Source organism: Podarcis erhardii (genome assembly GCF_964252035.2).
Source record: "Podarcis erhardii genome assembly, chromosome: 14".
NCBI classification, from domain to species: Eukaryota; Metazoa; Chordata; class Lepidosauria; order Squamata; family Lacertidae; genus Podarcis; species Podarcis erhardii.
The window spans coordinates 24,987,261-25,015,218 of NC_138503.1; the positions used below are offsets into that span (position 1 = coordinate 24,987,261).

The 27,958-nt window shown below is 47.0% G+C and overlaps 1 protein-coding gene across 1 annotated transcript in view; it reads left to right on the forward strand.

The window, feature by feature from the left end:
- The first annotated feature begins 6,517 nt into the window (after positions 1 to 6,517).
- RGMA (repulsive guidance molecule BMP co-receptor a) overlaps positions 6,518 to 27,958 on the forward strand; it is a 32,833-nt gene continuing 11,392 nt past the window's right edge. The window contains exons 1-2 of the mRNA XM_081839127.1: positions 6,518 to 6,726; positions 16,454 to 16,569. Coding sequence (XP_081695253.1) covers positions 6,713 to 6,726; positions 16,454 to 16,569 — 130 coding nt within the window. The 5' untranslated portion in view covers positions 6,518 to 6,712. The remainder of the gene's footprint in view (positions 6,727 to 16,453; positions 16,570 to 27,958) is intronic.

Genomic DNA, 27,958 nt, shown 5'->3' on the forward strand with positions numbered 1-27,958 from the left:
TCAAACACTATTTCTTTCCTTATTAACTGATGAAGAATGGTAAAAAAAAAGTAGGTGAAATTGCATTATTGGGATCAAGTGCAAGCCCTTAGAACAGTCTTTGGGCAAAGGCAAAGTCTCAACCCTGATGTTAGTCTGCCATGCCCTCTGGGTTTTGCACTATTAATTTGCATCTATTAATTCACATCTGTTTTCCAATTGGCACCTGACACATACTTGGTATTATGTTTTATTCAAAGCCTAGCTGCAGAGATAGGGGTGGGTGGGTGGGTAGGTGTAACACTTCCTCTTTCCACAATTATTATTAAAAACAAAAAATCCAAACACAATCTAAGCTGTTACCACCCAAGTCTGCTTTTGGAGAAGCAGCTGCATCATTAGAGTATATGACAAGATCTAGGAATGTTGCAGTTAATTAGCGGCTGGCCACACAAATCTGCCAAGTGTTGCCATTACTATTTAGCTCTCTTAAAACAGCACCATGTTGATAATAGGATCTGAGGTTTTTCTTCATTAATCCGCTGGTTTCTGGGGCTGAAACATTCCCAGTCTTTCATCAGTACAGTTCATTAACAGTCAAAACAAAACAAAAGGATGGGGAGAGGGATCATTAAGAACTGACCTATGGTGATGAAAGTTGCCTAATGCAGGATTGGTCAGGGATATTGATCAAAGGAAGATGGTTGGTTGCTGAAGTTGGTTGCCAGTTCCCAATTCCATATTTGCTTCAAACCAAACATTCGGTTGGATGTGTTTCAGTGCTGTCTATGAGACAATATTCTTCTGGCAATGTGGATGTAGAGATGGATCTTCATCCTTCATTCCCAATGAGCTTAGCCAATGTTCTGGGATGACGGAGTTGTACTCCAAAAACATGTAGGGACCCAAAGTTGAATAATATGGCTCGAGATGCTGGTTATGTGGGCAATAGCCATGGGGTGAGCACCACTCAATGTGTTCTGGGACCTTTAAACATCACACCTGCCCAGCTGGACAAACATAGGAAGATCCCTCCTGTTGCAGTGATTTAACAATTAAAGCGTACCTCGTCTGCTAAGTGAAGAGGTATAGAATTGAACTCTTGATAACCTTGTCCACACTAAATGGTCTGATGCGTCTTCGTGGGGCTGGGCTCCACATTCAGTTCATATTAACTTGATTTAATACATAGGACATTTACTCACCTGAGAATGGGAGGAGGCAGATTGCCAGAGAACCTGCTAGGAGAATATTAAATCTGTCTTTCTTATTCATTTTAACTTATCACTTAGGTTGCATTCTCCTTTGCCTTTTGAGAGGTTGCAAAATGGGTCCTCCAGACATCCTCTTTGATTGTGAATTCATGATCATTTGTGCTCATGATGGTACTGGGGTGGTTAACATAAAAGCATAAGATAAGCCCTGCTAGACCAGTGGTTCATCAAGTCCAGTGTCCTGTTCTTACTGTGGTCAACCAGATGTGAATAGGAAGCCCAAAAGAAGAACCTGTGATTTTCTACAAGTGATTCAGAGGTACAAGGGTCACTCATTAAAGATTTTCTCCTGACCCACTTCCGGTTATCGTAGGAGGATGAAATTGCACATGTATAATGATACATCTCTCCATAGGTAATGTGGTAATTTGTAGCCCTGAACTCCTAACAGTTTCTCTGCTACAGGTGCTAACATGGAGTAACATCAGATAATGGAACCAGTTGATTGCAGGTTCCTGTACTTGAAAGGGCGCACACAACAGGAGATATTCAGTGAAATGAAAGGGACTTAGGGGGGGTGCCCCATTGTATGACATAGTCAAACACTGGCATCGTCAGTTCAAGTGTGGTTGGACTTTGGTAGAAACGGCTCCCATTCCTGGGCGACCACAGTCCACCATTGATGAAGACACCATCCAGCAAGTGGAAGCCGCCATTTTGGAGGATCGCCAAATAACCATTCACCAACTAGCTGCAGATGTCAAAATCAGTGTGGGCTCTGTAGAAAAAATCATCCATGGCCATTTGCACATGGGAAGGGTGTCTGCACAGTGGGTTTCCTGGCTCCTGATGCTTTTCCAGAAGCAGGAATGAATCACATGCTCATGGGCTCTTTTGGCCATGTGTCACAAAAACCATGATGACTTCTTCGCCAGACTAATTACTCAGGACAAAACATGGGTCCATCATTATGACCTAGAGACTAAATCCCAGTCCATACAATGGAAGCACTCTGCCTCACCACCTTCAAAGTAGGCATGTACCAGCGGACAAGGTCATGCTCACAGTCTTTTGGGACCAGCACGGAGTAGTGATGATGGATTTCTTGGCAAAGGGTACCACAATTACTGGGACATACTATGCTTCACTGTTGCAGAAATTGCAGAAGGCCATCAAAATCGAGAGGTGTGGTATGCTGACCAAAGGTGTCCACCTCCTGCAGGATAATGCCCCGGTTCACAACTTGCATGTTGCTCAGAGGGAAGCATGGTCCTATGGCTATGAAATCCTTCCTCACCCCCCTTATTCTCCCAACCTCGTACCATCAGACTTCTGCCTCTTTCCAACCATGAAGTTATTTTTGAAAGGCAAGCTTTTTCCAGACGATGAAATGTTGATTTCTGAGGTCAAGTTGTGGCTTCTGACGCAACCTGCCGACTTCTACAGAGGAGGTCTCCACAGCTGTGTAAAGTGATGGGAGAAGTGTTTGACTCTTGCTGGTAGTTATGTGGAGAAGGACTAATAACTGTGCCCAGTTTTGTTTGTCTCAGTCCACGGCAAGTACATCAGGGAAAATCTTTAATGAACGCCCATCATATCCCACTTTCAATACCCTTTGTGCCTGCAAAGGTTTCAGAGTTGACATTGTGTTTCATTTCCAATCAGTGCTTGTCCTGTAACTTCCTGCTGAAACCCCAAAACATTTTATGCCACAAATGTGTTGCTTTATTATTATTTTTATCCCACTTTTGTGCACTATAAAAGTAAACAGAGTGAGCTCCCGTTGCTCTGTCCCAGCTCCTGCCAACCTAGCAATTCAAAAGCATGCCAGTGTTGCACTATAGCACAAGAGTGCCCCTCCATATCATGTTGATACGCAATCATGTTGGGGAAGCACTACTAATCAAGTGGAATGATGGTTGGGAATAAACCCACGACTAATGTACAGTGACATGTGAGAGGCTTCATAGATGCAGCAGTTTATCCCATTTCCTGTTAATTTCTGCATTATATTTGAGCTTTCATGTGACGTAAAAGCCAGTTTGGCATTCTAGCCGAGTATCAGAGAAACTTAGTGCTCATATCCATGTGAATCAGTTCCATATATAATCCACTTGCAACCCATTAACCCAGAAAATCACGGGAGTAAAGTAATGAAATCTGGGGTGGCATACGAGCACAGGGTGCTTCCCTGCCTTTTTGATGCCTGACTCATGAGGAAACAGAAGCATGCATTTGCAGAAAAGGTGGGGGAACAGGAGAGTTTGTTGTTGAGTCACACCTTGCCCCACTGGTGTGAATGAAATTTAGCATAACCTGATGGTATCTCAGTCAAAAAGCTGTTCAGAACAGGTACTGCAGTGTGAAAAGAACATTGGAAAATGTGACAAAAGCACTAGCATTATAATCAGGAAAACTAATCAAGATTTGCCACATCTGAATACACCCAGAGAAAACACCAGTCTGGAGAGGCCAGAAAGCTCTCTCTCTCTTTTCTCTTTTAAGGATTGAATCAACTGGGGGGGGGATCTTATGTGAGAAAACAGGCGCTCCCAGTATCTTCTCCCTCCCACCCCGCCTCCCCCAAAATAATTCAGTTGTGTGGCTTGGCTTGCTTAAGGTTTTAGTTTCCTGCACTGAGAAAGACAGAAAAACGACATGTCTGAACACGTTCAATCTATGTGCTTTAACTAGTGAGTTGTTTGCAGTATGTGCATACCTAATCACAATGAGAGCATGTCGGATCATTCATAGCGCTTGCCAAAAAGAACCCTTGTTGGGTGTCTATAGATAAGGGTGTGTACTGACTGCCTTTATGTGGCCCTGCCAGGGGGGAAGGTGAGATATAAATAAATATAGCAATAGCAATCAAGTGTGTTTGCCTCCACGCATTCAGAATATTAGCACAGGTTAAGTTAACTATCTATTGTTAGAAACAGATTGGCTTTTATTGATTTGAAGGTGAAGGAAACCCCTTACAATCTTGGTCTCTCTCTCTCTCTGGGCATGTCCCATTGGGGTCTTACAATTGTAAATGGGTTGTTAAGATATCAAAAACAGGTCGCTGGCAGCAGGACTTTTGTTTTCCTTCGTGGAATCCCCCCCCAAAAAAAACAACAACAGTAAATTAAGATTAAATTTGGGGAAGGTGGTTGATGCCAACAATGCTAAATGGCTTGGGTCCAAGTTATCTGAAAGATAGTATCTCCCTAGATGAATCTGCCCAGGTGCTAGAATCCTCTGATGAGCACCTTTTCTCATTCCCATCAACATCAGAAGCAAGGCAAGAAGGAGCCTCTTCTGTGGCTGCTCCCATGTGGTTGAATTCCCCCCCCCCCCAAAACAAGGTCAAACTGCCTCCCTCTCTGTTATCCTTCTGCTGGCAGGTTAAGACCTTCCTCTTCAGAAAGGCCTTTGAAAACTAAGGTGCAGATGATGCTGATCACTGGATTACTGTCAGGGCCAGGGCCAGCCCACCCATGCGGCAAAGTGAGACGACCGCCTAAGGCAGCAGAATCCACAGGGGCAGCAGGTTCCAAGGTAGATCTTTATAAGGGCCAGCCCACGCATGAGGCAAAGTGAGGCAGCAGATCTCAGTGGTGAACTTTCTCCACCACCACCACCCCTTGTTCCTGATTTAGATCTCCTCTCACCCCTTCTTCCTGGCAGGGAGGGGGACACTATTTTGGGCTCTACCTCAGGTGCCAAAATGTTTTGGGCAGGGCAGACTATATTTTAATTGCTGGCACTAAATGTGTTCTGATGTTTTTAAAATTATCATTGTTAACCAGTTTGCTCTTATTCCTTTGTATCTTATAATGCTGTTTTTCGATGTTGTAAATTGCCTTGAACCCCAGTGTAAGAGAAAAGTGGGATATAAATAAGCAGGCCAACAGGGCAGAGTCCTCCATGGGAGGTATGGTAGCTTAGGGGGGCATAGGGGGTCAACCAGGTGGCACTTTAATCTCTGTCCTCCAATGTCTTGCTGCTACTCCCTGCCAGGCAAGAGCGCTTAGATCCATAGCTAGAAAGCATAGACAAAACTGCTTGGACCTGAGCTTTCTAGATGCAGGACAAGAAGAATTGTGCACGAGACTTAAGTGGGGAGAGCTTGCAGTCAAAGGAGCCAACTCCTAGGGGCCTAGGTCCCTTCAGCCCCCCCCCCCCCAAAAAAATTGAGGGGGCTGGGGACACCCCCCCCCCAGTTGATGGGTATTGCCATTCAAGTGGTGTGCATGCACAGCATCCTGTGATTGATTATGCAGGGTGGGGCTTACCTGCCCCCGCCCCAATATTTTATTCCTGTTGGCACCTCAGCTTGCAGGCTTCCTAGCAGGGCATTTGGTCAGCCGTTGAACAGGGATGGTCATCGAAATGGAGCATTGGCCAGATCTTTCCTGCCTCCTTATGTATTCACGGGTGAGAGGGATCCCCATTTTCAACCTTTGAAATGTGGAGGTTGGATGCTCTTTCCTAAGAGCGCAATAAAGACCCCCTGCATCTGGATCAGGCCAGGGGCCTGACAAGTTCAGCCAGCCAGGCACCCCAGCCAGAAAGAGGGACCTGAGTGCAACAACAGCACTCTGCGACTCCCAGCATCCTGATCCTACATGCATTTGTGGATGCGGAACACAGCCATCGTGGCTAGCACAGTGGTACCTTGGGTTAAGTATGTAATTCGTTCCGGAGGTCCATTCTTAACCTGAAAATGTTCTTAACCTGAAACACCACTTTAGCTAATGGGGCCTCCTGCTGCCGCTGCACCGCCAGAGCACAATTTCTGTTCTCATCCTGAAGCAAAGTTCTTAACCCGAGGTACTATTTCTGGGTTAGTAGAGTGTGTAACCTCAAGCGTCTGTAACCCAAGGTACCACTGTATTTCTGGGTTAGCAGAGTCTGTAACCTGAAACGTATGTAACCCGAGGTACCACTGTACTAGCCACTGTTAGCCTTATCCCCCAATGGAGTCGCCACATCCTCTTTTAAAGCCATCTAAGTTGGTGGCTGTGGCCCCATTCCTCACCTTTCTCTCCCTTGCCCTGCCTGCAGCCCCCCAGCCCTCCCCAACCTCCCCTCTGCTGCCTGTTCTGCAAATAGCTCCCCTCCTCACCCTAACCCACGGAGAGCCACAAGAGAGGCGCATCTTCCTGCCTGCCTGCCTGCCTGCCTAATCTGGGCTCCCAGCCTCAGCGAGTGATCTGCATTGAGAATCGCTCTGCGATTCCCTCTCTCCTCTCTCTCTTTTTTTTGCAGAGAGATGCAGCTGGTGCAAGAACAGAAGATGCTAGACCTCCTTGCTGGCTCCTGCGGTTGCTAAAGGGGTGGGGTGGGGTGAAGAGGGGCATCGCGTAGCAATCTCTACAGGGAAGAGAGGGGCGCAGCAGGTTCTGCAGAGGAGGAGGGGCTCGCTCTCTCGTGGACCATCCTGCACATCTGCCCCCTCCCTCTCCAGGTCTCGTGCATCCGAGGGGCGTTTGCAGCTGGCTCCAGCCCTCTCCTCCCTTCCAGGTGCAAGGCTCATGCAGCGGCTAAGGTAAGCGGCGGTGGGTGGGTGATAATGATGGGCGTGCGGGAGGGGGGACTGGGGAATTTCCGGCATGCAAGGTCTAATGGGGGGGGTATGAAGGGAAAACAAAACAAAAAAAGAGGTAATGTCCTCTTTGCACCTTTCCTAATTGCATCTCTCTCCACCCCCCAAGGAAAATTCCCTTTTCCGTTGCTTCCTGCTTCTCATGCTCAATTGCATACTTTCCGTTTTCCAACTCCCTTCGACACTTGATCTCTCCGATGCAAAGCCTCCTCCCTCTCCCCTAATCCGATTTGCACGCGGAACCTGTTGAGGATCACTCTGGTGTTTGCATTCCGCTGGAATTGAGTTTCACTCTCTTTTTTTATTATAGTCAGTTTTTTGCAGTGATATGAACAGATGTGTCTGGGACTAGGTCCCGTTGAATGCAATAGGTCCTGACTTCTGAGTAGACATAGGATGGCGCAGTTAGCTGGACATCTTCCTTGTTGGAGCTGATCCACACTTACCTGCTCTCTCCAGGCACAGATCCGCGCTTTAAAACTCCGTATCCCAGCCCCCCCTTTTTTTTTTTTTGCTCCCATTCCTTCCTCCTAAGGAAATGTCAGCACAGCGATTCGAACTGAAGCATAATTCCTGTTGAAAATATATTTTCCTATTTTCCCCCTGCCCTCTGCCATTTCCAAATTTAGTCGGGCTGGAGCCTGCATGCAAACTATACAACTCTCTTTTTCTAAGAAAAGAGAAGAAAAAGACAGGTATTCCTCCCTCTCCCCACCCCCACCCTCTCAGATATCTTCCTTGATCTTCGACTCTCTATTCCCCCCACCTAAATTGACGCTCCCTGTGTTCCTATACTAAATGCATCTCTCTCACATACCTCTCAAATCTTCCATCCTACTCCTATTTCCAAACAAACCTGCCCCATTGACATTGATGAGATTTTACAGCAGGCATGTATTTTAGGGCACGCTAGACACTGCCATTTTCCATGCGCCAGGTACCAAATGAGTCCTGAGTGACTGTGCAATCACTGATTTAGAATTCAAAACAGATTCCCCTCTGGGTTTGCCCTTTGGGAGCGGGAAGGTGGATCTCACAAGTGGTGTTTAAAAACAACAACATGTTGCCATTGATTCATCTGCAATAATACCTATTTGTACAATATTAAGTCCACCTCCCGAAGCATTATTCCCCATTCCCTCTTTAATACTCGCTTGCTACGCTGAAAGTGTGAGATTTAGGGGAGCAATAGGGGAGAATTGCTCTCTGCTTCCAAACCAGAGGTATTCCAGAGGTTGTTGAAGTCCCATTCTCTCCAGCCAGCATGGCCATGGTCAGGGCTGATGGGAGTTGTAGTCCAACCACATCTGGAGGGCCCCAAATTGGGGACGGCGGACATTCTAAAACTTGCAGGCCTGTGTAACTTACTCATCAAACTCAATAGTATAAAGGTAAAGGTAAAGGGACCCCTGACCATTAGGTCCAGTCGTGGCCGACTCTGGGGTTGCGGCACTCATCTTGCTTTACTAGCCGAGGGAGCCAGCGTACAGCTTCCGGGTCATGTGGCCAGCATGACTAAGCCGCTTCTGGCGAACCAGAGCAGCGCACGGAAATGCCATTTACCTTCCCGCTGGAGTGGTACCTATTTATCTACTTGCACCTTGACGTGCTTTCGAACTGCTAGGTTGGCAGGAGCAGGGACCGAGCAACAGGGGTTTGAACCGCCGACCTTCTGATCAGGAAGTTCTAGGCTCTGTGGTTTAACCCACAGCGCCACCCGCGTCCTTTCTCAATAGTATAGGGCAGTATATAAATTCAATTAATAATAATAATAATAGGATTGTCTTGCAATTCAACATGCACTTGGCTGCAGTTGCAAAGATTGGTCCATAGGAGTCAAGTCCTAGGGGTCTTCAGCCCCTCAAATAAAATATTTGAGGGGGCTGCCCCCACAAAGTTGATGGCCATTGCCGTTCAAATGGTGTGTGCGCACCACATCATGTGATTGATTATGTGGGACTGGGCTTACCTCCCCCCAAAATATTTTATTCAAGTTGGCACCCCTTCACCCCTTGAGTGGAACAGCTGCCCCTGCAGGAAAGACTTGCTCCCCCTCACAAATTCACAGTGGGCTGCCCTTATAGCAGGGATAGGGTATCTTCTGGTATTGTGGGACTCCAACTCCCATCCACTCCACCAAGCATAGCCACTGGTCAAGGATGATGTTGCAGTCCAGCAACATCTGGTGAGCCACCCCTGCTCCATTGGGACAAACCACAATGTCACAGTGGTGGGGCAAGCATTTGAATACTCTGGGTCTCTTAACCAGACAAGACGTTGCGCAAAGCAGGGGGAGATTGGGATGAAAGTGAGGGGGGCAAATCCAGAAATTAGGTTGGTGTTGTAGCCATGAGGTTAGTTTGGAGCCTTGTGGGGGGGGGGTTGCAGGCTGGAAAAGGCTTTCCCAGGTGCAACAGAATTGTAGAGTTGGAAGGGGCCCCAAGGGTCATCTAGTCCAACCCTCTGCAATGCCAGAATCTCAACTGAAGTATCCATGATAGACTGTTATCTAATGCCTGCTTTAAAACTTCCAAGGAAGGACTGTCCACAACCTCGCAAGGAAGACCTTTCCACTGTTCAACGGCTCTTACTGTCAGAAAGTTTTTCTGTATGCTTAGTCAGAATCTCCTTTCTTGTAACTTGAAGCCCTTTGTTCGAGTCCTACCCTCCAGAGCAGGAGAAAACAAGTGTGTTTCCTCTTCCATGTGACCACTTTCCTCAAACTAGTGGCAGAGAGGGGGAAAGATATATTGAGGGATCAGGTTAAATGCCCACCTAGCCTAGCCATCTGCTTCCATCAAAGGACAGCTGTGTGCCTCTAATGCAGCCTAGGATGACATTAGCCTGTTTTGCTGTTGCATCACACTGTTGACTTACGTTAAACGTGCGGTGCACTGTGACCCAAAAATCCTTTTACATGTGCTGCTAGTAAGTCAGATGTCCCCCATCTTGTATTGTGCATCTGGTTCTTCTGGCTTAAGTGCAGAACCTTACATTTGTCCCTATTGAAATTCATTTTGTTAGCTTAGGCCCAGTTCTCCAATCTGTTAAAGTCATTTTGAATTATGATTCTGTCTTCTGCAGCATTAGTTACCCTTCTCAGTTTGGTGTCATCTGCAAATTTGATGAGCATCCCCTCAACTCCTTCATCCAAATCATTCATAAAGACGTTGAACAACAATGGACCCAGGAGAGAACCCTGAGGCACCCCCCTGGTCACTTTTTCCCAGGATAACAAGGAACCATTAATGAATACTCTTTGGGGCACCTGGTGTCATCCAGACGTTTTCTGACTGAGCCTCAGCCAATTAGGCCAATGGTCAGGGATGATGGGAACTGTAGTCCAGGGTTTCCCAAACTTGGGACTACCACTCCCATCATCCCTCACTAGCAGGACCAGTGGTCAGGGATGATGGGAATTGTAGTCCAAAACAGCCAGCAACCCAAGTTTTGGCAATCCCGACTGCAGTCTTAACAACATTTGGAGAGCCACAGGTTAGCTGCCCCTGCAGGAAAGACTTGCCCCCCCCCCCCAAATGGTTGTGCTTTCACATTAAAAGGAGCAGCAACATATCAAAATATATAGAAATATGTACATTTACAAATGGCACTGGGCAGGAAGCAGAATACAGTTACTGTCAGGTTCATTGTTCTTGATTTATATGACAAATTGTAAGGGGGGGTGTTAAATGCAGTGCAAAGTTAAACAGCATGATGGACAGTCCCAGGTGGTGGAAGGGTGGAAATCAGATGAGTAAAGCTCAATTTTCCGGACAGTTATTAACTGATAAATACATGCTAGCTGCCCGCTGGTTGCAGGAAGTCCAGATGTCAAATAGGGTTGCCAACTTATGGAGAGCAGGCAGCCTGATGTGCTTTTCTGCCATTAATGGCAACCTGATGAGCAGAAGCTAGCAGCTCTTTACAAATATGTGCAGATCAAGCGGCTTGTAAGAGCAAAGCAGTAAGGATAGTATAAGATGGATAGCTCAGTTGGTTAGAGCATGGTGCTGATAATGCCAAGGTTGCAGGTTTGATCCCTATATGGGGCAACTGCATATTCCTGCATTGCAAGGGGGTTGGACTAGATGATCGCTGGAGTCCCTTCCAACTCTACAATTGTATAATTCTATGGGCCACAACCAAAGATCTACCTAGAGCAGCTTTCCAATCTGTTGTCCTCCATTCAAAACATCTGGAGGGCACCAGGTTGGTGAACATTATGGTTCCATCAATGATCTGCTGAAACTCACAAACAGCACATGGAGGTGAAGAATGAACACATTAACTACCTCCTGCACCTGGTACTTAAAGATATATTGCACCTATCAATGGAGGTTCAGTGTAGCTGTCACAGGTAATTGGAGCTGATACAACCATCACACACTCTATCATGTCAGATGTTAGTGGCATTTAATAAGAATTCACAGGGAGACATTTAATAAGAAGTCACAGAGGCAATGATCTCCCCCCCCCCTCCTTTTATAGCAATATTTATTAGTTTCTTAAATAAATCTGCATTATTTTGTGCTTGCAAAGGCATGTGTCTGGGAGAGTATGAGGTTCTTGCTTGTGTTACTCAGGCAAGAGATGAAAGTTTGGTGTTGTTTAGATGTGATTCTTGATTGCTGCCTGTAGGAGTAATTGCATTGCAATTGCTTCGAGGTGGAATCAATTTCCCCAAATTGAGATTTTAATGGGAAGCTCACAAACGGCTGTTATGTCATGTGGTTTAAGGAGGCTCAGGGTTGCATTTATTCAAGGCGCAGGTCTTTTTCTTGCCCCCAACCCCCACCCCCGCAAGCAGACCAGGGAGAGCAGTGCCATCTACTGGGAACCAATGAACCTCAAACTGTATTTAAGCTTAGGAAGAAAGCAACCACTTGTAATTTTAAAACAGCGAACAAGCCACATAATTGATTTGACTTCTCTTCAAATGTAGTCAGCATGCTGGTGCTTCTTTTGTGGGGTGAGGGCTGTGTTTGACCAGAAGTCACATCAACTCTTTGTTCAGAAAGAAATACAAACCAGACAAAATCTAACCATTAGAGTGTCTGATTTGGAGCTGGGAATCCCGGGTTCAAATCCCCAGCCAGCCAGGAAACTCACTGGGTGACCTTTGGCCAATCACTGTTTCTTAGCCCAACCTACCTCACAGGGTGGTTGTGAGGATAAAATTGAAGACCCTGTATGTTTCCTTAAGCTCCTTGGAAGGTTCATGGGGTATCAGTGTAATGATGAATGCAACTAGTTTTTTGTTAGACCGTGGCTAACTCGATAATCTTTGGCATTCATTTAAAGAATGGTCTTCCATTTAAACTGTGGCCTTCCAGATGTTGTTCTGCTCTAAATTTCCTCAGCCCCAACCAGCATGTCCAATGGTGAGGGATGGGGGCAGCTGGAGTCCAAGAACTTAGGGAATGAGGCAGGTTCCCCACCTCTGAGTTAAAGCAACTTTGCATTAGATTGCCAGCTTCTTACTGGACCTGGGTTCCTGTGCTGTTACCAGCAGCTAAGCATGAATGAATTAGCCAGTGGCGGTGCTTATCTCTACGCCATGAAAAAGTTCGCTGGTTGCTTTCAGCAAATCAAAGCTGACGCTAAAGGCACGGGAGCAGGCCAGGCTGCATTTTTTCTAGTCAGTTGAGAACCATAAATTTTATTTTGTGAACCGCCCTGAGATCTTTTGATGCAGATCAAATAAATAAATAAGAATTTTGAACGAGAGTTCCTACTTCCAGACCTCGTTGCCTCAACACCCAGATCCTAAATACACTTTGGTTGTAGTGTCAAGCTCTGCATGTCTTAATGGAGTATGCAGACCTTTGAGTTGCCGTTTAAAATCCTTGGAGGAGGAGAAGAGTTTGGATTTGATATCCCGCTTTATCACTACCCTAAGGAGTCTCAAAGCACACTGAATGTTTGTCCCATGAAATTATCCTGCCTTTCCTCTTTGTGAGAGAGCCTTTGCCATTTTTCTGGGGGAGTTTTGGGAAACCCCAAAACTGGAATCTGACCATTTGGTCCAGGAGAGCAGCGTTCATTTCTCATCATTCCACCCATATGATCGATTCTGTAAGAAGAGGCTTTTTCAACTGCCACATTTTAAATCTTTGGGTTTTCTGGGTTATTTTCCAGCTCAAAAATCCTCCAGGTTTGTAACACAGTGGGATACATTTTCTTCATAGCCTCTCCTTCCGGTTCCATGCACCGATGATGCCCAGTTGTTTATTAGAGGTTTGCTGAGATGTGAAATGTGTGCAAAGGGGAGGGTATTGTTTAGGACTGGCTCTGAGGGGGGAATGGTAGAGGGGGGTGCACGGCAGACTGCTCCCTACAGAGAACAAAATATACAGAGGGAGAGTCCCAGCCAACCCTCTGATGAACGGTTTAGAATAAAGCCTGCGATGTGTGAAGTTTATCTCTCGTTTTGTAACGGCGGGTCTCCCGCAGGAGGCAAGTGCAGTGCCCGCCGCCAAGCTGTGTTGACAAGGAAGGCTTTGTTCTGTTGCAAATATCTCTCTGCCCTGTCAGGGAGGAGGTTGGTGAAGGGGCCACTGTCCCTCGGCTACTGGCCAGGACGGCATGCTCTGCCTCTACAGTCAGCATAACATTTGCCTGGGAGTAGCAGGAGGGGAGAGTCACTGTTGCTTGCTGCTTGCTGTTGTCCTGCTTGCTGCCTTCCCAAAGGCATTGCTGGACAAGATGGGCCTAGATTCATCAGGCTCTCCTCCTGCCCTTTTATGTGTGGTTGGGTCTTGCTGAGGAGGTGTGGGCAAGGAAAGGCTTAAGATCATAAAAGGAGCCTGTTATGTACTGAGTTGAATAGGATCCAAATTGCAGCAGTCTGATTGGTCCTAGAACAATAGGATTCAGAATGCAGCAGTCTGACTGGTCCGCAGGAGCCACCCAATCCAACTCCAGGTGGAAGTGAATCCGCAACCTGATTGGCCTATAGGAGAAACCTGGAATTAGCCAATCATGTGGGGCCCATTATTTAATGTATATAAAGCAGACAGTTCGGGGAAACATCCCCATTCCTCATTACTATGAGCTGAATAAAGAGCATGAAATCCACACTCAACTCCGAGTATATTTCAGAGCCCTAATGGATCAGGCCAATGGTCCATCTAACCGAAAGTTGGGTTTCCAGCTGATTTTGGACTACAGTTCCCATCATCCCTGACCACTGGTCCTGCTAGCTAGGGATGATGGGAGTTGTAGTCCAAGAACAGCTGGAGACCCAAGTTTGATGTAGCCAAACATGGTGTCCTTGCAGTGGCCAGTCAGGCAGAAGCCTATGGGAAGCTCCAAGCAGAACCTGAGATCAACAGCAAGTCTCCCCCTGGTGATTCCCACCAACTGATATTCAGAGGCATACTGCCTTCAAACACACAGGGTTATGGCCTAGCCATCGTGGCTAGTAGCCACTGGCAGCCTTATCCTCCATGAGCTTGTCTAATCCTCTTTGTAAAGGCATTGTTGCCCCAAGAGTTGCCAGTCTGTATCTTGTGCCACATTAAAAGGTAAAGATAAAGGGACCCCTGACCGTTAAGTCCAGTCGCAGATGACTCTGGGGTTGCTGCACTCATCTCGCTCTAGTGGCCGATGGAGCCGGTGTTTTGTCCGCAAACAGCTTCCGGGTCATGTGGCCAGCATGACGAGCTGCTTCTGGCGAACCAGAGCAGCGCACGGAAACGCCATTTACCTTCCCACCAGAGTGGTACCTATTTATCTACTTGCACTTTGACGTGTTTTCAAACTGCTAGGTGGGCAGGAGCAGGGAACCAACAACGGGAGCTCACCCTGTCACGGTGATTCCAACTGCCGACCTTCTGATTGGCAAACCCTAGGCTCTGTGGTTTAGGCCACAGCACCACCCGCATCTGTGCCACATTCATACCACTCAATTACTGTGATTTTAAAAAGCATGGCAATACTTGGCATGGCAATACATGGCAAAACAGTAGGGAAGGCTATGGTTGGGTGACCTGGATCCGCCAGCTTGGCTTGCCATCCAGGCACAGGCTGTTGATGGACAACTGCACAGCCCCCTTCACTCTTCATTATTCCTTATCTATAAACTGGACTTGGGCAGACAACGCCTTCAGATAGAAGACTGTCCTCTGACAGCCTTTCAAACAGAGGACTTCCCTCTGTAAAACAGGCCACATGGCCCCCCTGGCTGTTAATGACACCTTGACCCTTGCATTTGTTTTCCAACACAAGGATGATAAAAGTAAGGCGTCGGTGACAAAACTTTCTTCTGCCCCATTTTTAATGGCATTAGGCTGTTATGATCCACCCAGCTGAGGCAATGGACCCTCCCAAATATGCAGTGCTGAGAATAAACTCCTAGAGATGACTGACACTTCCGTGCCCTGCCTTAAGAGTTTCTCAGAGGCACACAGCTGGATGGACATTTAGTCTGATCCCCCAATATCTCTTTTCCCCATGTTGACATATTAACATGCCCCCTTTCAGCAACTAGTTTGACTGAAGAAGACTTCTGGCAAATCTTGCAGCCACCTCTTCCCTCTAGGTCCTGGGTGTGTGTGCTGGGTGTGTGTGCTGATGAAACCAAACAGCCAGGGCCAGATTTGGTTCGGAGACCTCTGCACAGGAAGCTGCCTTCTACTCAGCCCAGCTCTTGGGGAAACCTTTGACCCTCCAGATGTCATGAACTACAACTCCCCATCACCCCTGAGCATTAGCCATGCTTGCTAGAGCTGATGGGAGTTGTGGTTTAGCAATACCTGTAGGGCCAAAGGTTTCTCCACTAGTGACTTAGTCCAGCTAGGTCAATGCCATCTACACTGACTGGCAGCTGCTCTCCAGGGCTTCAGGCTGGGGGCATTCCTAGGTCTACCTAGAGATGCCAGGGATGGAATCTGGGACCTTCTGCATGCAAAGAAGATGCTCTCCCCATCTGCCGCAACTCCATGCCAATTAATCTGACTTGGACTGAATCAGACAATTGGTCTATCTAGTTCTGTACTGCCTGCAAAAACTGGCAGCAGATCTCCAGCCAGAGGCCACTCGCAGCCCTACCCAGAGAGACGCTGGGGATCCAACCTGAGACCTTCTGCATGCAAAGCAGATGCTCTACCCCTGCTGCGCCACAGCCCTTCCCCAGAGCTGCCCTCCTTCTCCTCTTGCTTCCTTTGGAAGGGGTGTTGGAGAGAGAGGCGGGGGGGGGGGAGCCTTCTCTGTCTCTAGAAGGAGTGCTGGAATCCAGCTGTAACACATCTCTCCTCTCTCCCAACCCCCCTTCTTCACGTTGGCTCTGTAACCGGATACGTGCCTTGACTACGCGGGCGGGACCAGGCCTCTGAGTGGCCAGGCCCTGCCAGCAAGGAGCAAGACTTTACGCATTGGAAGGGAGCGCGCGGTGATTGATGGCTGGGGCTGTTTTCCAGGGAGAACGAGGCGGGTGGAATTCGGTACGCGCTGCTCACTTCTTGCCCGGGCGCTTGGAGTTCCCCGCTCAGAGCCAGGCTCCGGTTTCCCCCTCCCCTCTGTGTCCTGCCGGTGCTGGTGTTATATTTTTTATTTTCCCCTCCATGCCTCCTCTCCTGTTCAGTTGAGTTCTTTCCCCGCTCCTCCCTCCTTCTTACCTTTCTCTTTCTTTTCCCCTCTCTCCTTTTGCAAACCAAAACTCTTCTTCTAGGGAGAGGCTAGTGGTTAGAGCTGAAGCTGGATGGATGGGTATGGGGAAAGGGGCAAGCGGCCAAGCCCTTGGACTGATCCAGACCCTCTTTCTCTCTCTCTGCGTCTTCCCAACAGGTAAGGAGCACCAGCTCCCCCGCTTTTTTCTGTTTTGCTTAAAAAAAATATATTGGGGGGGGGACCAGCTTTCCAAGAACTGCCTTTTCGGTTTCTCTCCCACCCTCCCTCAAGCCCCCAATCTGTGGGCCTCCCATTTGCTCTCATTTCACAGCACTTAGCCACATGTTGGAAAACCTGGTGGTGTTCAGGCACCCAGCCTGAATCGATCAGAGGCACACCAGACCCACCTCTTTGCAAATTTATTTTGCTTCGCATCGGTTAGCCTAGAGACTTTTATCCGCCTCATCAAGATGCCTTTTTTGCTCAGCATAACTGAGAGGGCAGATGGATCGGGGGGGTTGTAGCTAGGCTTCAGAGCTAACAAAAGGCACCGAGAAAGTTTCCCCGTCCCATAGGTTCTCCGTCCCCAGAGCATTTTACTTGTGTGCCCATGTGAGAATTGCGCGTCTCTGCGACAGAGAAGCAGAAGGGGAACCCTGACTACTACCTTACTCTTCCGTTAAAGGCTTTAGCGATGGCTGTGAGATCGAGAGAAAGCATTTGTACTCCTCCTCATGAGTGAAAGATAAAAAAACACACCATTTGGCACCTTGTTTCTTATGTTTGTTTGTTTTGCAAATGTTGACTTAATAGACTTTTAAAAGCCAGAGGGATGGTGAGAAGGATATTTTCAGGTGATTTTGGCTGGGAAAGTTCTTGAACCAAATGTTTACATGTGCATGTCTGGAATATATGTGTGTACCTAAATTTGATGGTGTTGCTCAGCTGTGTTATACCTGCGATGTAGAATAAACCAGATCCAAGAGTGGGGTCCCAGATAGGCAAGGAATGAACCTCTTGACACATTTTTCTTCCTCTCTTTCTTTCTGGGACATGTTGGCAGATGCATTGATCTTGCTCAAACCTGCCACTTGTTGCTAAGTTGGAAACCTTTGCTGAATGTAAATATCTACTCAATATTTCAAAGCAAGAAAAAAAGAGGGGGGCTGCCCGCTGTGAGGGGGATACACTGGCAGGTTTTTTTTATCGCTTCTTTATTATTATTGACCTGTAGCCTGACTTATTTGCTGTTGCAAATTTGCATGTTTTCTCTAGTAGCCAGAGTTAAGCTTTTCTCTGCTAACATTTGGGTCTACCTTCTTCGCTCCCCTCCTCTCCATCGCCCCCCCCCCTTTAATCCCATGGTTTGTTTTTACGGTGTCAGAAAAAGGAGCGGGTTTTCAGAATCACAGCTGAAAACGCCATCTGTTTCCAATGAATCCCCCCATTGGCTTTTCCACCGTGTTTCTGCCGGATTCTTGCTTGCAAATTCCTTCAAGCTATGAAGGCTTGTTTTTGTTGGGGGAGGGGAAAGTAACTTCACACAGGGAGAGTTGTTCCCTTCCAAAAACTCTCCAGTTTCTTTACCTCGAAGGTTCCCCCCCCCCTTTTTTTTCGTTGAGGCAAGTGGTGGGGGGCGCAGAGAGCAGAAGGAATTATTAATTGCTCTAGGGCTTGGAGCTCCTGATATAACTGCCATTTGTGTGTATATTGATTTATTGCAAAACTCTTCTTTGCAAAGTGTGAAATGATTGGATTGGGGGGGGAGGGAAGTATCCTTTAAAACACACACACACAAGCAACACCCTGACTATTTGGTGTTTGTCTTGGTTGATCATGTAGCAAAAAAAAATCTCTCCTCTCTCTCCCCCCACCCCACTTCAAATCCATTCCAAGCCTTCACACACTGAAGCAATTCCGATGAAATGCTTTGGAAAAACTCGAGAGAGCTCGGTTCCGCAGCCTTGGAATTGCCTTTCCAAGTGTGTGCACAAGCCAGCCCTCCCCTTCATGCAGATTTGCTGGGAAGGTGCTATCTGATCTGAGATATTATTGAATTCTTTCCCTGAGAAACGTGCTGGAGCCGGAGATCACCTTGCAAGAAGGAACTTGATCTTCGATCTGCGATGTGCAGCAGATTGTGTGCGATTCGTTATTATTCACCCCTGCGGCAATTAAGCTGTATTAATCACGATTGGCTCCAGGGCCTCCCTTTGTCAGTAGTCTGTGTTGGTTGGGAGTTGGGGTGGGAATGACGACTAGGGGGTTTGTGTTACCCTACAAGGATGGTGTAGGATTTAGTTGTCTTGCTCCTGGTGACTGACACATACACACAGCTTCTTAATAGTTCGGAGATAATATGCTGCAAAATTGCAATGGCTTCAAAAGAGGATTAGCCAAATTCATGGGGGGAAATTCTTCTAGCCATCATGGCTATGTTCTAACCATGGAATCATAAGTGGGGAGTGTTGCTGTTGCACACTGAGTCCTTCTTGCAGTCTTCTCTTTGGGGGGGTCTGACTGGCCACTGTAAGAACAGGACTAGATGGGCTGCCCACCTGATCCAGCAGTCAGACTCTCCTTATATTCCTAGCTGACAGAGTGTTGTGCTCGGCAGTGGCTGGTCTGGGTTCAATCCTGCTCAGTTAGACGCTCACTTAAGTGGCCAGGCTCCATTCCCAGCTTGGGCACGGTTGTTTAGTGAGGGAAGTTTTATGCAGGCCTTCCTTTTGGTAAAAACGGCCTCTGCTGTGCTTCCCTTCTCAGAAGATATAAAAGGAGAAAGGAAAGTGGAGAGTGTTGTTGGCCCAGTTCTGTCACATCTCTGAAAGGTTGAGAGTGGAGAGCTGCCCCTGTTCTGCTCCTGCTTTGAGAGCACATCAGAAAGAAGAAAGCTTTTAAACACACACACACACAGAGAGAGATTTTCTCGGTGACTCTAAAATCATTTATCAAAGGAGTCTGTTGGGCACAACAAAGAATTGTAAAGCACTTTTGTGAGGCATTCATGCCATATATTTAAAGAACTATGGTTTCCACCACACCTCCAAGAATTATGGGAGTTGTAGTTTGCTAAGGGTGCTGAGAGTTGTTAGAAAGTTGCTATTCCTCTCATAGAGCTACAATTTCTAGAGCAGTTTTTACAGGAATGGTAGTTCTGTAAGGGGGAATAGGGACCTCCTGACAACTCTCTGCACTCTTAAGCTACAGCTCCCAGAATTCTTTGAGAGAAGCCATGGTTGTTTAAAGTAGCACCACAATGTTTATAATGCATGTTGTGAATATGGGCATACTTTTCTTTAAAAAATTGTAAATTATAGCAAAAAAGGGAAACTTTTACATAAAAGAAATAACAAGAAAACAAAGTGCCAAAATCATATGTAATATAAGATCCGGCAGAAGACAAAACAATTACAATGTTTTCTGTGCAACTTGGCACTTCCTTAAACTAAGGAGTTCACATACAGACTTGCCAAATGGAAAAAATATGAAGGAACGAAGAGTTAACATGATTATTTCCCTTTGTTCCCAATTAGTAGTAGTTCAACAGAAACATACCTGAACATATTTTCACAAAATCCACCCCTTGGAATAAGCAGGAGAGGCCATATGGCTACAGACTTCTTTATTGGTAGACAAAATAAAAAGTCATGTCCTATGACCAAAACAAACCAAACACCAGTCTCTTACAGCATATGCTCTAGCTACTTTCAACTTTTGGGTAGAAGTTTTCTAGAAGAGCAGTTTGCCAGACTTTTGAATACTGGTAATCGTAAGTTATCTGAATCAAATGTCTCCCAGGGTTTTGCCACAGTTTCTCTTGCTAACGTTAACAGGTATGAAATGGGTTCTTTATTCTTTAGCTCCCTGTCCACATCTATATGTGTGGTGTGAATGTGGCCATACTGAGCCCTTCTGCTACCAAGTACTCTCCTGATGATTTGACTCTGCTGGGCTGAGGATGAAGGGAGGGCAGCAGGTTGGGGAAGGCTGGTCCATAGAGTGTCAGCGGTGGCCTTGATGGATCTGCAATCTGACTTGGCCAGAGCATGACGCACAGCCCTTATTTGTTGATTGATTTTTGTTAATTTATTTAAACATTTGCAGATCATACTTGCCTGTACAATACCACAAGGCAGTTATGCAGACATAGTATTTCAATAAAAATGTCAGGCGCTTCTGTGAGACCTGAATGGCGCAGGCTCTCCAATTCTCCAAGGCCTGTTTGAATAATACACATGACTCACAGATTGCATGGGGGTTATATTCTGGGTACTGTGTATAAAAGCTGAAATCACGTATAGCCAGAACAACACCAGAACTTCTATCCCGTCCCCTGCCCCAGTGCAACCATCCCTAGCTTTCCCATGCAAATTGAAGTGCTTTTAAGCTCTCTGCTGTGTGCGTTTAATTAATAATAATAATAATAATAATAATAATAATAATAATTTATTATTTATACCCCGCCCATCTGGCTAGGCCTCCCCAGCCACTCTGGGCGGCTTCCATAAAAACCAAAAATACAGTAAAATATCACATGTTAAAAACTTCCCTGAACAGGGCTGCCTTAAGATGTCTTCTGAATGTCAGGTAGTTGTTTATTGCTTTGACATCTGCTGGAAGGGCGTTCCACAGGGCGGGGGCCACTACCGAGAAGGCCCTCTGCCTGGTTCCCTGTAGCTTTGCTTCTCGCAATGAGGGAACCACCAGAAGGCCCTCGGAGCTGGACCTCAGTGTCCGGGCAGAATGATGGGGGTGGAGACGCTCCTTCAGGTATACTGGACCGAGGCCGTTTAGGGCTTTAAAGGTCAGCACCAACACTTTGAATTGTGCTCGGAAACATACTGGGAGCCAATGTAGGTCTTTGAAGACCGGTGTTATATGGTCTCGGCGGCCGCTCCCAGTCACCAGTCTAGCTGCCGCATTCTGGATTAGTTGTAGTTTCCGAGTCACCTTCAAAGGTAGCCCCACGTAGAGCGCATTGCAGTAGTCCAAGCGGGAGATAACCAGAGCATGCACCACTCTGGCGAGACAGTCCGCAGGCAGATAGGGTCTCAGCCTACGTACCAGATGGAGCTGGTAAACAGCTGCCCTGGACACAGATTTGACCTGTGCTTCCATGGACAGCTGTGAGTCCAAAATGACTCCCAGGCTGCGCACCTGGTCCTTCAGGGGTACAGTTACCCCATTCAGGACCAGGGAATCCTCCACACCTGCCCGCCTCCTGTCCCCCAAAAACAGTACTTCTGTCTTGTCAGGATTCAACCTCAATCCGTTAGCTGCCATCCATCCTCCAACCGCCTCCAGGCACTCACACAGGACCTTCACTGCCTTCACTGGTTCTGATTTAAAAGAGAGGTAGAGCTGGGTATCATCCGCATACTGATGAACACCCAGCCCAAACCTCCTGATGATCTCTCCCAGCGGCTGCATGTAAATGTTGAAAAGCATGGGGGAGAGGACAGAACCCTGAGGCACCCCACAAGTGAGAGCCCAGGGGTCTGAACACTCATCCCCCACCACCACTTTCTGAACACGGCCCAGGAGGAAGGAGCGGAACCACTGTATGACAGTGCCCCCAGCTCCCAACCCCTCAAGACGGTCCAGAAGGATGTTATGGTCGATGGTATCAAACGCCGCTGAGAGATCCAGCAGAACTAGGAAACAGCTCTCACCTTTGTCCCTAGCCCGCCGGAGATCATCAACCAGTGCGACCAAGGCAGTTTCAGTCCCATGATGAGGCCTGAATCCCGACTGGAAGGGATCCAAATGGTCCGCTTCTTCCAGGCGTGCCTGGAGTTGTTCGGCAACCGCTCGCTCAGTCACCTTGCCCAAGAATGGAAGATTTGAGACTGGGCGATAGTTGGCCATCGTGGCCGCATCTAAAGATGGTTTTTTAAGAAGCGGTTTAATAACCGCCTCTTTGTGTGATTTCAGCTGGCCGCCCACCAAATGCATAAACCTGAAATTGTGCTTGTTAAATGCATGCAAGTTGTGAGTTACCTGTCTTTAGAAGATGTCTAAAAGCGAGCAGGGATGGCTCCTTCCAAACTTGTATTGGTAAGGAGTTCCACAGGGCAGTACTTGCCACACTATAAACTGTGGGTGAACTACTGGGCTCAGTTCAAGGTGTTAGTGGTGTCATAGAAAGCCCTATATAGTTTGAGATCCAAGTACCTAAAAGAGCACCTTCTTCAATATCAACCCTGTGATTGGCAGGTCATGTTGGTGATGCCGCCACTAGGGGCTGTTAAGTTGGCGCTGACCTGTGGCAGGGCCTTTTTGGTGGTGGTTCCCTGGTTGCAGAATGCCCTCCCTTCTGAGTTGCACCTGTCTCCATCATTAGTAACTTTCGGAAGGAATTTGAAAACGTTCCTGTTTATCCAAGTGGCTGAAGAATACCGTTCTTGGCAACCCTAAGATTGGATGAAATAATGCTTTTAACTGGCTTCAGAATGTTTCAAATTGTAACTGCTCTTAGATGTTTTTAGTGGGTCATTGTTTTTGGAAGGTTTAAGCTGTTTTTGAAGGGTTTTGTTTATAAATCGTGTATCTGTTTGCCGTCCAGGGCTCCTTTGGGAGGAAGGGCAAGATATATATCCAAGGAATAAGAAATAAAGAATTTACCACTGGAAGTGCCCCATCAGAAGACCTCAGCGGTGGAGGTGAAGGATAAGAAACCAGGCAATCATTAGGGTGCTTTGAGTCTGTGCTGTTTAGAGCTTTGTGAATTAACAAAAGAATATTGAGCCTGGCCTGGCAGCAAAACTGCAACACCCATGCAGCGTAAACCTTTTCGCAGTGACGTGATCCTGGGGAGGTCTTCATCCTTGAGTATGGGTGTCTGTGTGTGTGTGTGTGTGTGCGTGCGTGCGTGTGTGCATGTGTGCGTGTGTGCGCGCGCGCGCGCATAAATATGTCACTGAGACTGGAATTACTGGCCTGGAGGATGGACAGGTTGTGGAGGAGAGGTGGCAGGAACCGGGAGAGCATCTGTTGCCTTGGATGAGCTGCGTGGGCAGGGTTTTGGGAAGGGAGACGTAGGAGCCAAAAACCACAGGAGGGTGCTGCAAAATTGGGGTTGTGGTACATGAAGGCGTGAGGCTGGAAGCGGGACGGAGGCCCTGGCGCAGCTCGCTTGGCTCGGAGGAGCTGGATTTGCTCTCACTCGTCAGCTTAATGAGCGCCGGGCCCTTGCTCCTTTCACTGGGACTCAGATTTGCTCGTAAAATAGTTTTAAAGGCTCTGCAACCTGCAATTGTCAAATATCGTAATTAAGAATGGAAATCCCGTAACAGTGCCATTTTTTTAAAAAAAAATGATAATAAAAAAGAACAACCCAGCCTAGAGTAAATGTTAGCACAGCTTTGCATCCATTTCGAACAGAAAAGAACAGAAGAGAACTATAGACCATGGGTAGGCAAACTAAGGCCCGGGGGCCAGATGCGGCCCAATCGCCTTCTAAATCTGGCCCGTGGATGGTCCAGGAATCACTGTGTTTTTACATGAGTAGAATGTGCCCTTTTATTTAAAATGCATCTCTGGGTTATTTTGTGGGGCCTGCCTGGTGTTTTTACATGAGTAGAATGTGTGCTTTTAATTAAAAAGTATCTCTGGGTTATTTGGGGGACATAGGAATTAGTTCATTTCCCCCCAAAAAATATAGTCTGCCCCCCACAAAGGTCTGAGAGACAGTGGACCTGCCCTCTGCTGAAAAAGTTTGCTGACCCCTGCTAGACGGTCCTTGGCATCTCCATGTCGGACTGGAAGAGACCCCTTGCATGAATCCTTGGCATGCTGCTGCCAGTCAGTGTAGACAGTACTGAGCTAGATGGACCAATGATCTGACTCGGTAGAAGCCAGCTTCCTATGATCACATCCGGGAAGGTACTGTCCGTTTAACCAGGGCTTCCACAGGGCGTGTTGGTGTCATTGCGGTGGAATTGAATTCCAAGACATGTGTGTTTTCTTGGGTGACGTCACAGGGTTGTTAGCACAGAAAGTGCTAGTTGGCTACTCTTATAGAGCAGTGGCAAGCAACCTTTATGTCCCCGAGGGCCAAATGCAGCAATGGTTGGGAAGTCAGGGACCGCTTGCCAGAGGGCTACATAACTACAAAGGCTCATTCACATGTATGCATCCACATGTACACACATGTGTGATTGCGATGGGGAGGAAGTTGTGTGGGGGACTGACTCTCTCCTCACAACCACAAGCATGGGAGCTATACAGTGGTACCTCGGGTTACAGGCGCTTCAGGTTACAGACTCCACTAACCCAGAAATAGTACCTTGGGTTAAGAACCTTGCTTCAGGATGAGAACAGAAATCGTGCTCTGGTGGCAGTGGGAGGCCCCAGTAGCTAAAGTTAGCTTTCAGGTTAAGAAAGTTTCAATTTAAGAACGGACCTCCAGAACGAATTAAGTTCTTAACCCGAGGTACTACTGTATAGGGATGTAGGGAGTCAGACAATTGGTCCTTCTAGTTCAGCAGCTCTCCAGGGTTTCAAGCAAGGTTCTCTCCCAGCCCTCCCTGGAGATGGTGGGGATTGAACCTGAGACCTTCTGCTTGCAAGGCAGATGCTCTACCACTGAGCTATGGCCCTTCCATACTGCCAAGCAGTAAAATTTGATGGGGGTAATTTGGCAGTGGGAAGTGAACCTCAGGATTGCACAGGTGGAATATGCCAAAGGACCTCCCTACCTGTTCTGTCTCCTACTGTTTCTAGCCTTTTTGAAAGCTTGCAAGCCAGAGCAGGTAGCCGAGGGCTAGTGCCTCAAGTAACTGAGCTTCTATTTAACTATCGCTGCTAGTAATAATAGCAATAAGGGCTGAATGAGATCAAAGCTTTATATTCCTGCCTTGCAGGGGGGTTGGACTGGATGATCCTCAGGGTCCCTTCCAACTCTACAATTCTATGATCCTATCATACCTGATGCCCACTGTGGTTTCCAACAGAAAAGCCTGGCAGATGTGCATAAAGACAGCCATAATAGCCTCCCATGTCCCTTGTTAACTGCTAGTTCACACTTATTTTATGTCTTTACTTATATAATAACAGAACAGTAAGAAATAAAAATAATTTATTGTTATTTAACAACAACAACAACAACAACAACAACAACAACAACAACAACAACAACAACAACATAACATACTATGATGATGGTGATGTATTCACTTCGTTACCCACCCTTTCCTGTAAGGTCCCAATGTGGGTTACAGCAATTTAAGATGCAGTACTGAAGCAGTCTAAAACAAAGGTCTAAAGCAAGTTGTGGTTCACAATTAGTTCTTTATTCATGTGGTCCACGGTGTGTGTGTCTGTAAAAAACACAATTAAAAAGCTTAAAGTATCTAGTTGCTACAACAGGCAGGCAAATCATTAAGTGGTCCACCAAGATCCTCAGTGATTTTCGAGTGGTCCGTAGTTTGAGAGCTGCTGAGCTAAAACCAACCACAGTCCCAGGAACAGGGTACATCAAAACTAACACTGCAATACAGCAATCCTGATACAGTTGGATGCATTCAGACTTAACACAGCCAATGAAGAAAACTAAACTAAACTAAAGCAACAACAGCTCACTCAAATGGATGGCAAAATCAAATTGCTCTTAAGAGTTAAAAAATAATGAAATGCTTACGTTAGCTGTTCTTATAAGCCTGGGAAAACGGAAGTGTTTTTTGCCTGGCTCCTCAGTTAGGTGTGGAGCAGCTTACATTTCTCAGCCTGAGGACTGTATTGTCCTCTGGGGCAATCTTGGGGGGGGGGGCACGTGCCAGTGGTGGGTGGGGCCACAAACATGAATCTTACCTCTCATCAAGGCAAGCGAGGGGCATTATCAGAGTTCAAGGGTATATTCCAGTTCCTCACCACTGACCTAAAGTGATAGCAAGGAAGTCTCCTTGGGGAGAGCACTTCCAAGGCATAGACTAGAGTCACCATGAAAAAGGTTCTGCTTCCGTCCCAGAGAAATGGCTCCTTCTGGGCAGTGTGTTCTCTGATGTCGTGTAAGGGTGCAAGGATATAGTGTAAGAAACCCAGGGCTGCCAGCAAAATGGGGGTCCTGGGTCAAGGTCCTCCACCCCAACAGATTATGCATGGTGAGTGTATAAATAAATTCAGGGTGGAGAAAAGGAAGGACCTTCATTAACACTACTTATGGAAGTCACTGCCAGGAGTTTTGATGATGGCCACTGGCTGAGATGACTTTGGTAGGGGATTCTCAAATGCAGGGAAAAGACTTGACCTATCAGTGACTATTAGTCAAAACTCCAGTTTCAGATGCAGTATACCCTTGGAAACCACATGGAAGAGGATCTTTGTCTTCATCTGTTTTTAGGCTTCATAGTGAAGGCCTGTCTAAACAATACAGTTTTCAGAAGACATCTAAAAGAAGGCAGGGAGAAGCTGCTGAGGGTCTGCACAGGGCAGTGCTTGCCACAATAAAAATTCACTCCCAAGGTCAACCAAACCTCAGGGGCCTCATGGGGATCTCCAGATGTTATCATAGATATCCTACAATCATAGAGTTCGAAGTGACCCTGAGGATCAAGTCCAATGTCCTGCAAGGCAGGAATATGCAGTTGTCCCATATGGGGATCAAACCTGCAACCTTGGCGTTATCCGCACCACACTCTATCCAAGTGAGCTATCCAGTGCCCCATTGGAGAGTCTCAGTGATCAAGGTGGAGCTTGAAGGATCAGATGGTCTTTAAAGTGCTTTGGGCCCAAGTTGTTCAGGCCTTTGTGAATGAACCCAATTTGGTAGCAAATAGGCAAGCAATGCAGCAGAGGGGTTACCAGCGCATGGAGCACTGTGGTCTGGCTTGTTGCGGTCCAGTGTGTTAAGCCAGCCTGCAAGGGGTGACTGGATGGAGAAGCTCACTTGCTCTGCCTCAGCTACCCCAGTTGCCGTTCTCATTGTTCTCCGCCAATTGGAGAGCGGCAGTCTGAAGGATGGAGCCTTCTCTGCCAGGGGAAAGTGAGCTTCCGCAGGTACAGGAGGCAAGCAGGCAGAGCTAGTGCGCTTGTTCCCAGAACTACAACTCTGCGCACCAACAGAATGCCTCAGGAGTGAGGATAGCCCTGGGTGGCTTGGGTAGATAGGTTTGCATTCAACTGCCAAATCAAAACCTCAGTCCATATAAAACTGAAACGCAGCTATCCTTGGAAATTTCTGCTTCTCTAAATGTTGCAATTCCACTTTCAAGCAAAAAAAAAGGGGGTGCAAAAAAGCACATTATGGGAAGGTGTGCACGGGAGAATATGCATGTTTGTGAAAATACCATGCATTATATTAGAGAATCATAGTTTTAAAATCACAGAATCACTCCCTGTGATGCAGGAATCTTTTGCCCAACAAATGCACTATAAAAATGCACGATATTAGGGGCGAAAAAATGTGTGCATTGGGAATGCAGAGGGAAACGTATGCCTTTTCATTAAAAAAAAAATGTTACAAACTGATGAAGAAGAGGTGAACAGGAAAAATGAGAAAGTGAGAGAAACCAACATGGGCAGATTTTCCCCTCCCTGCTAAGAAGGACTTTGTGTGAGAACAGGA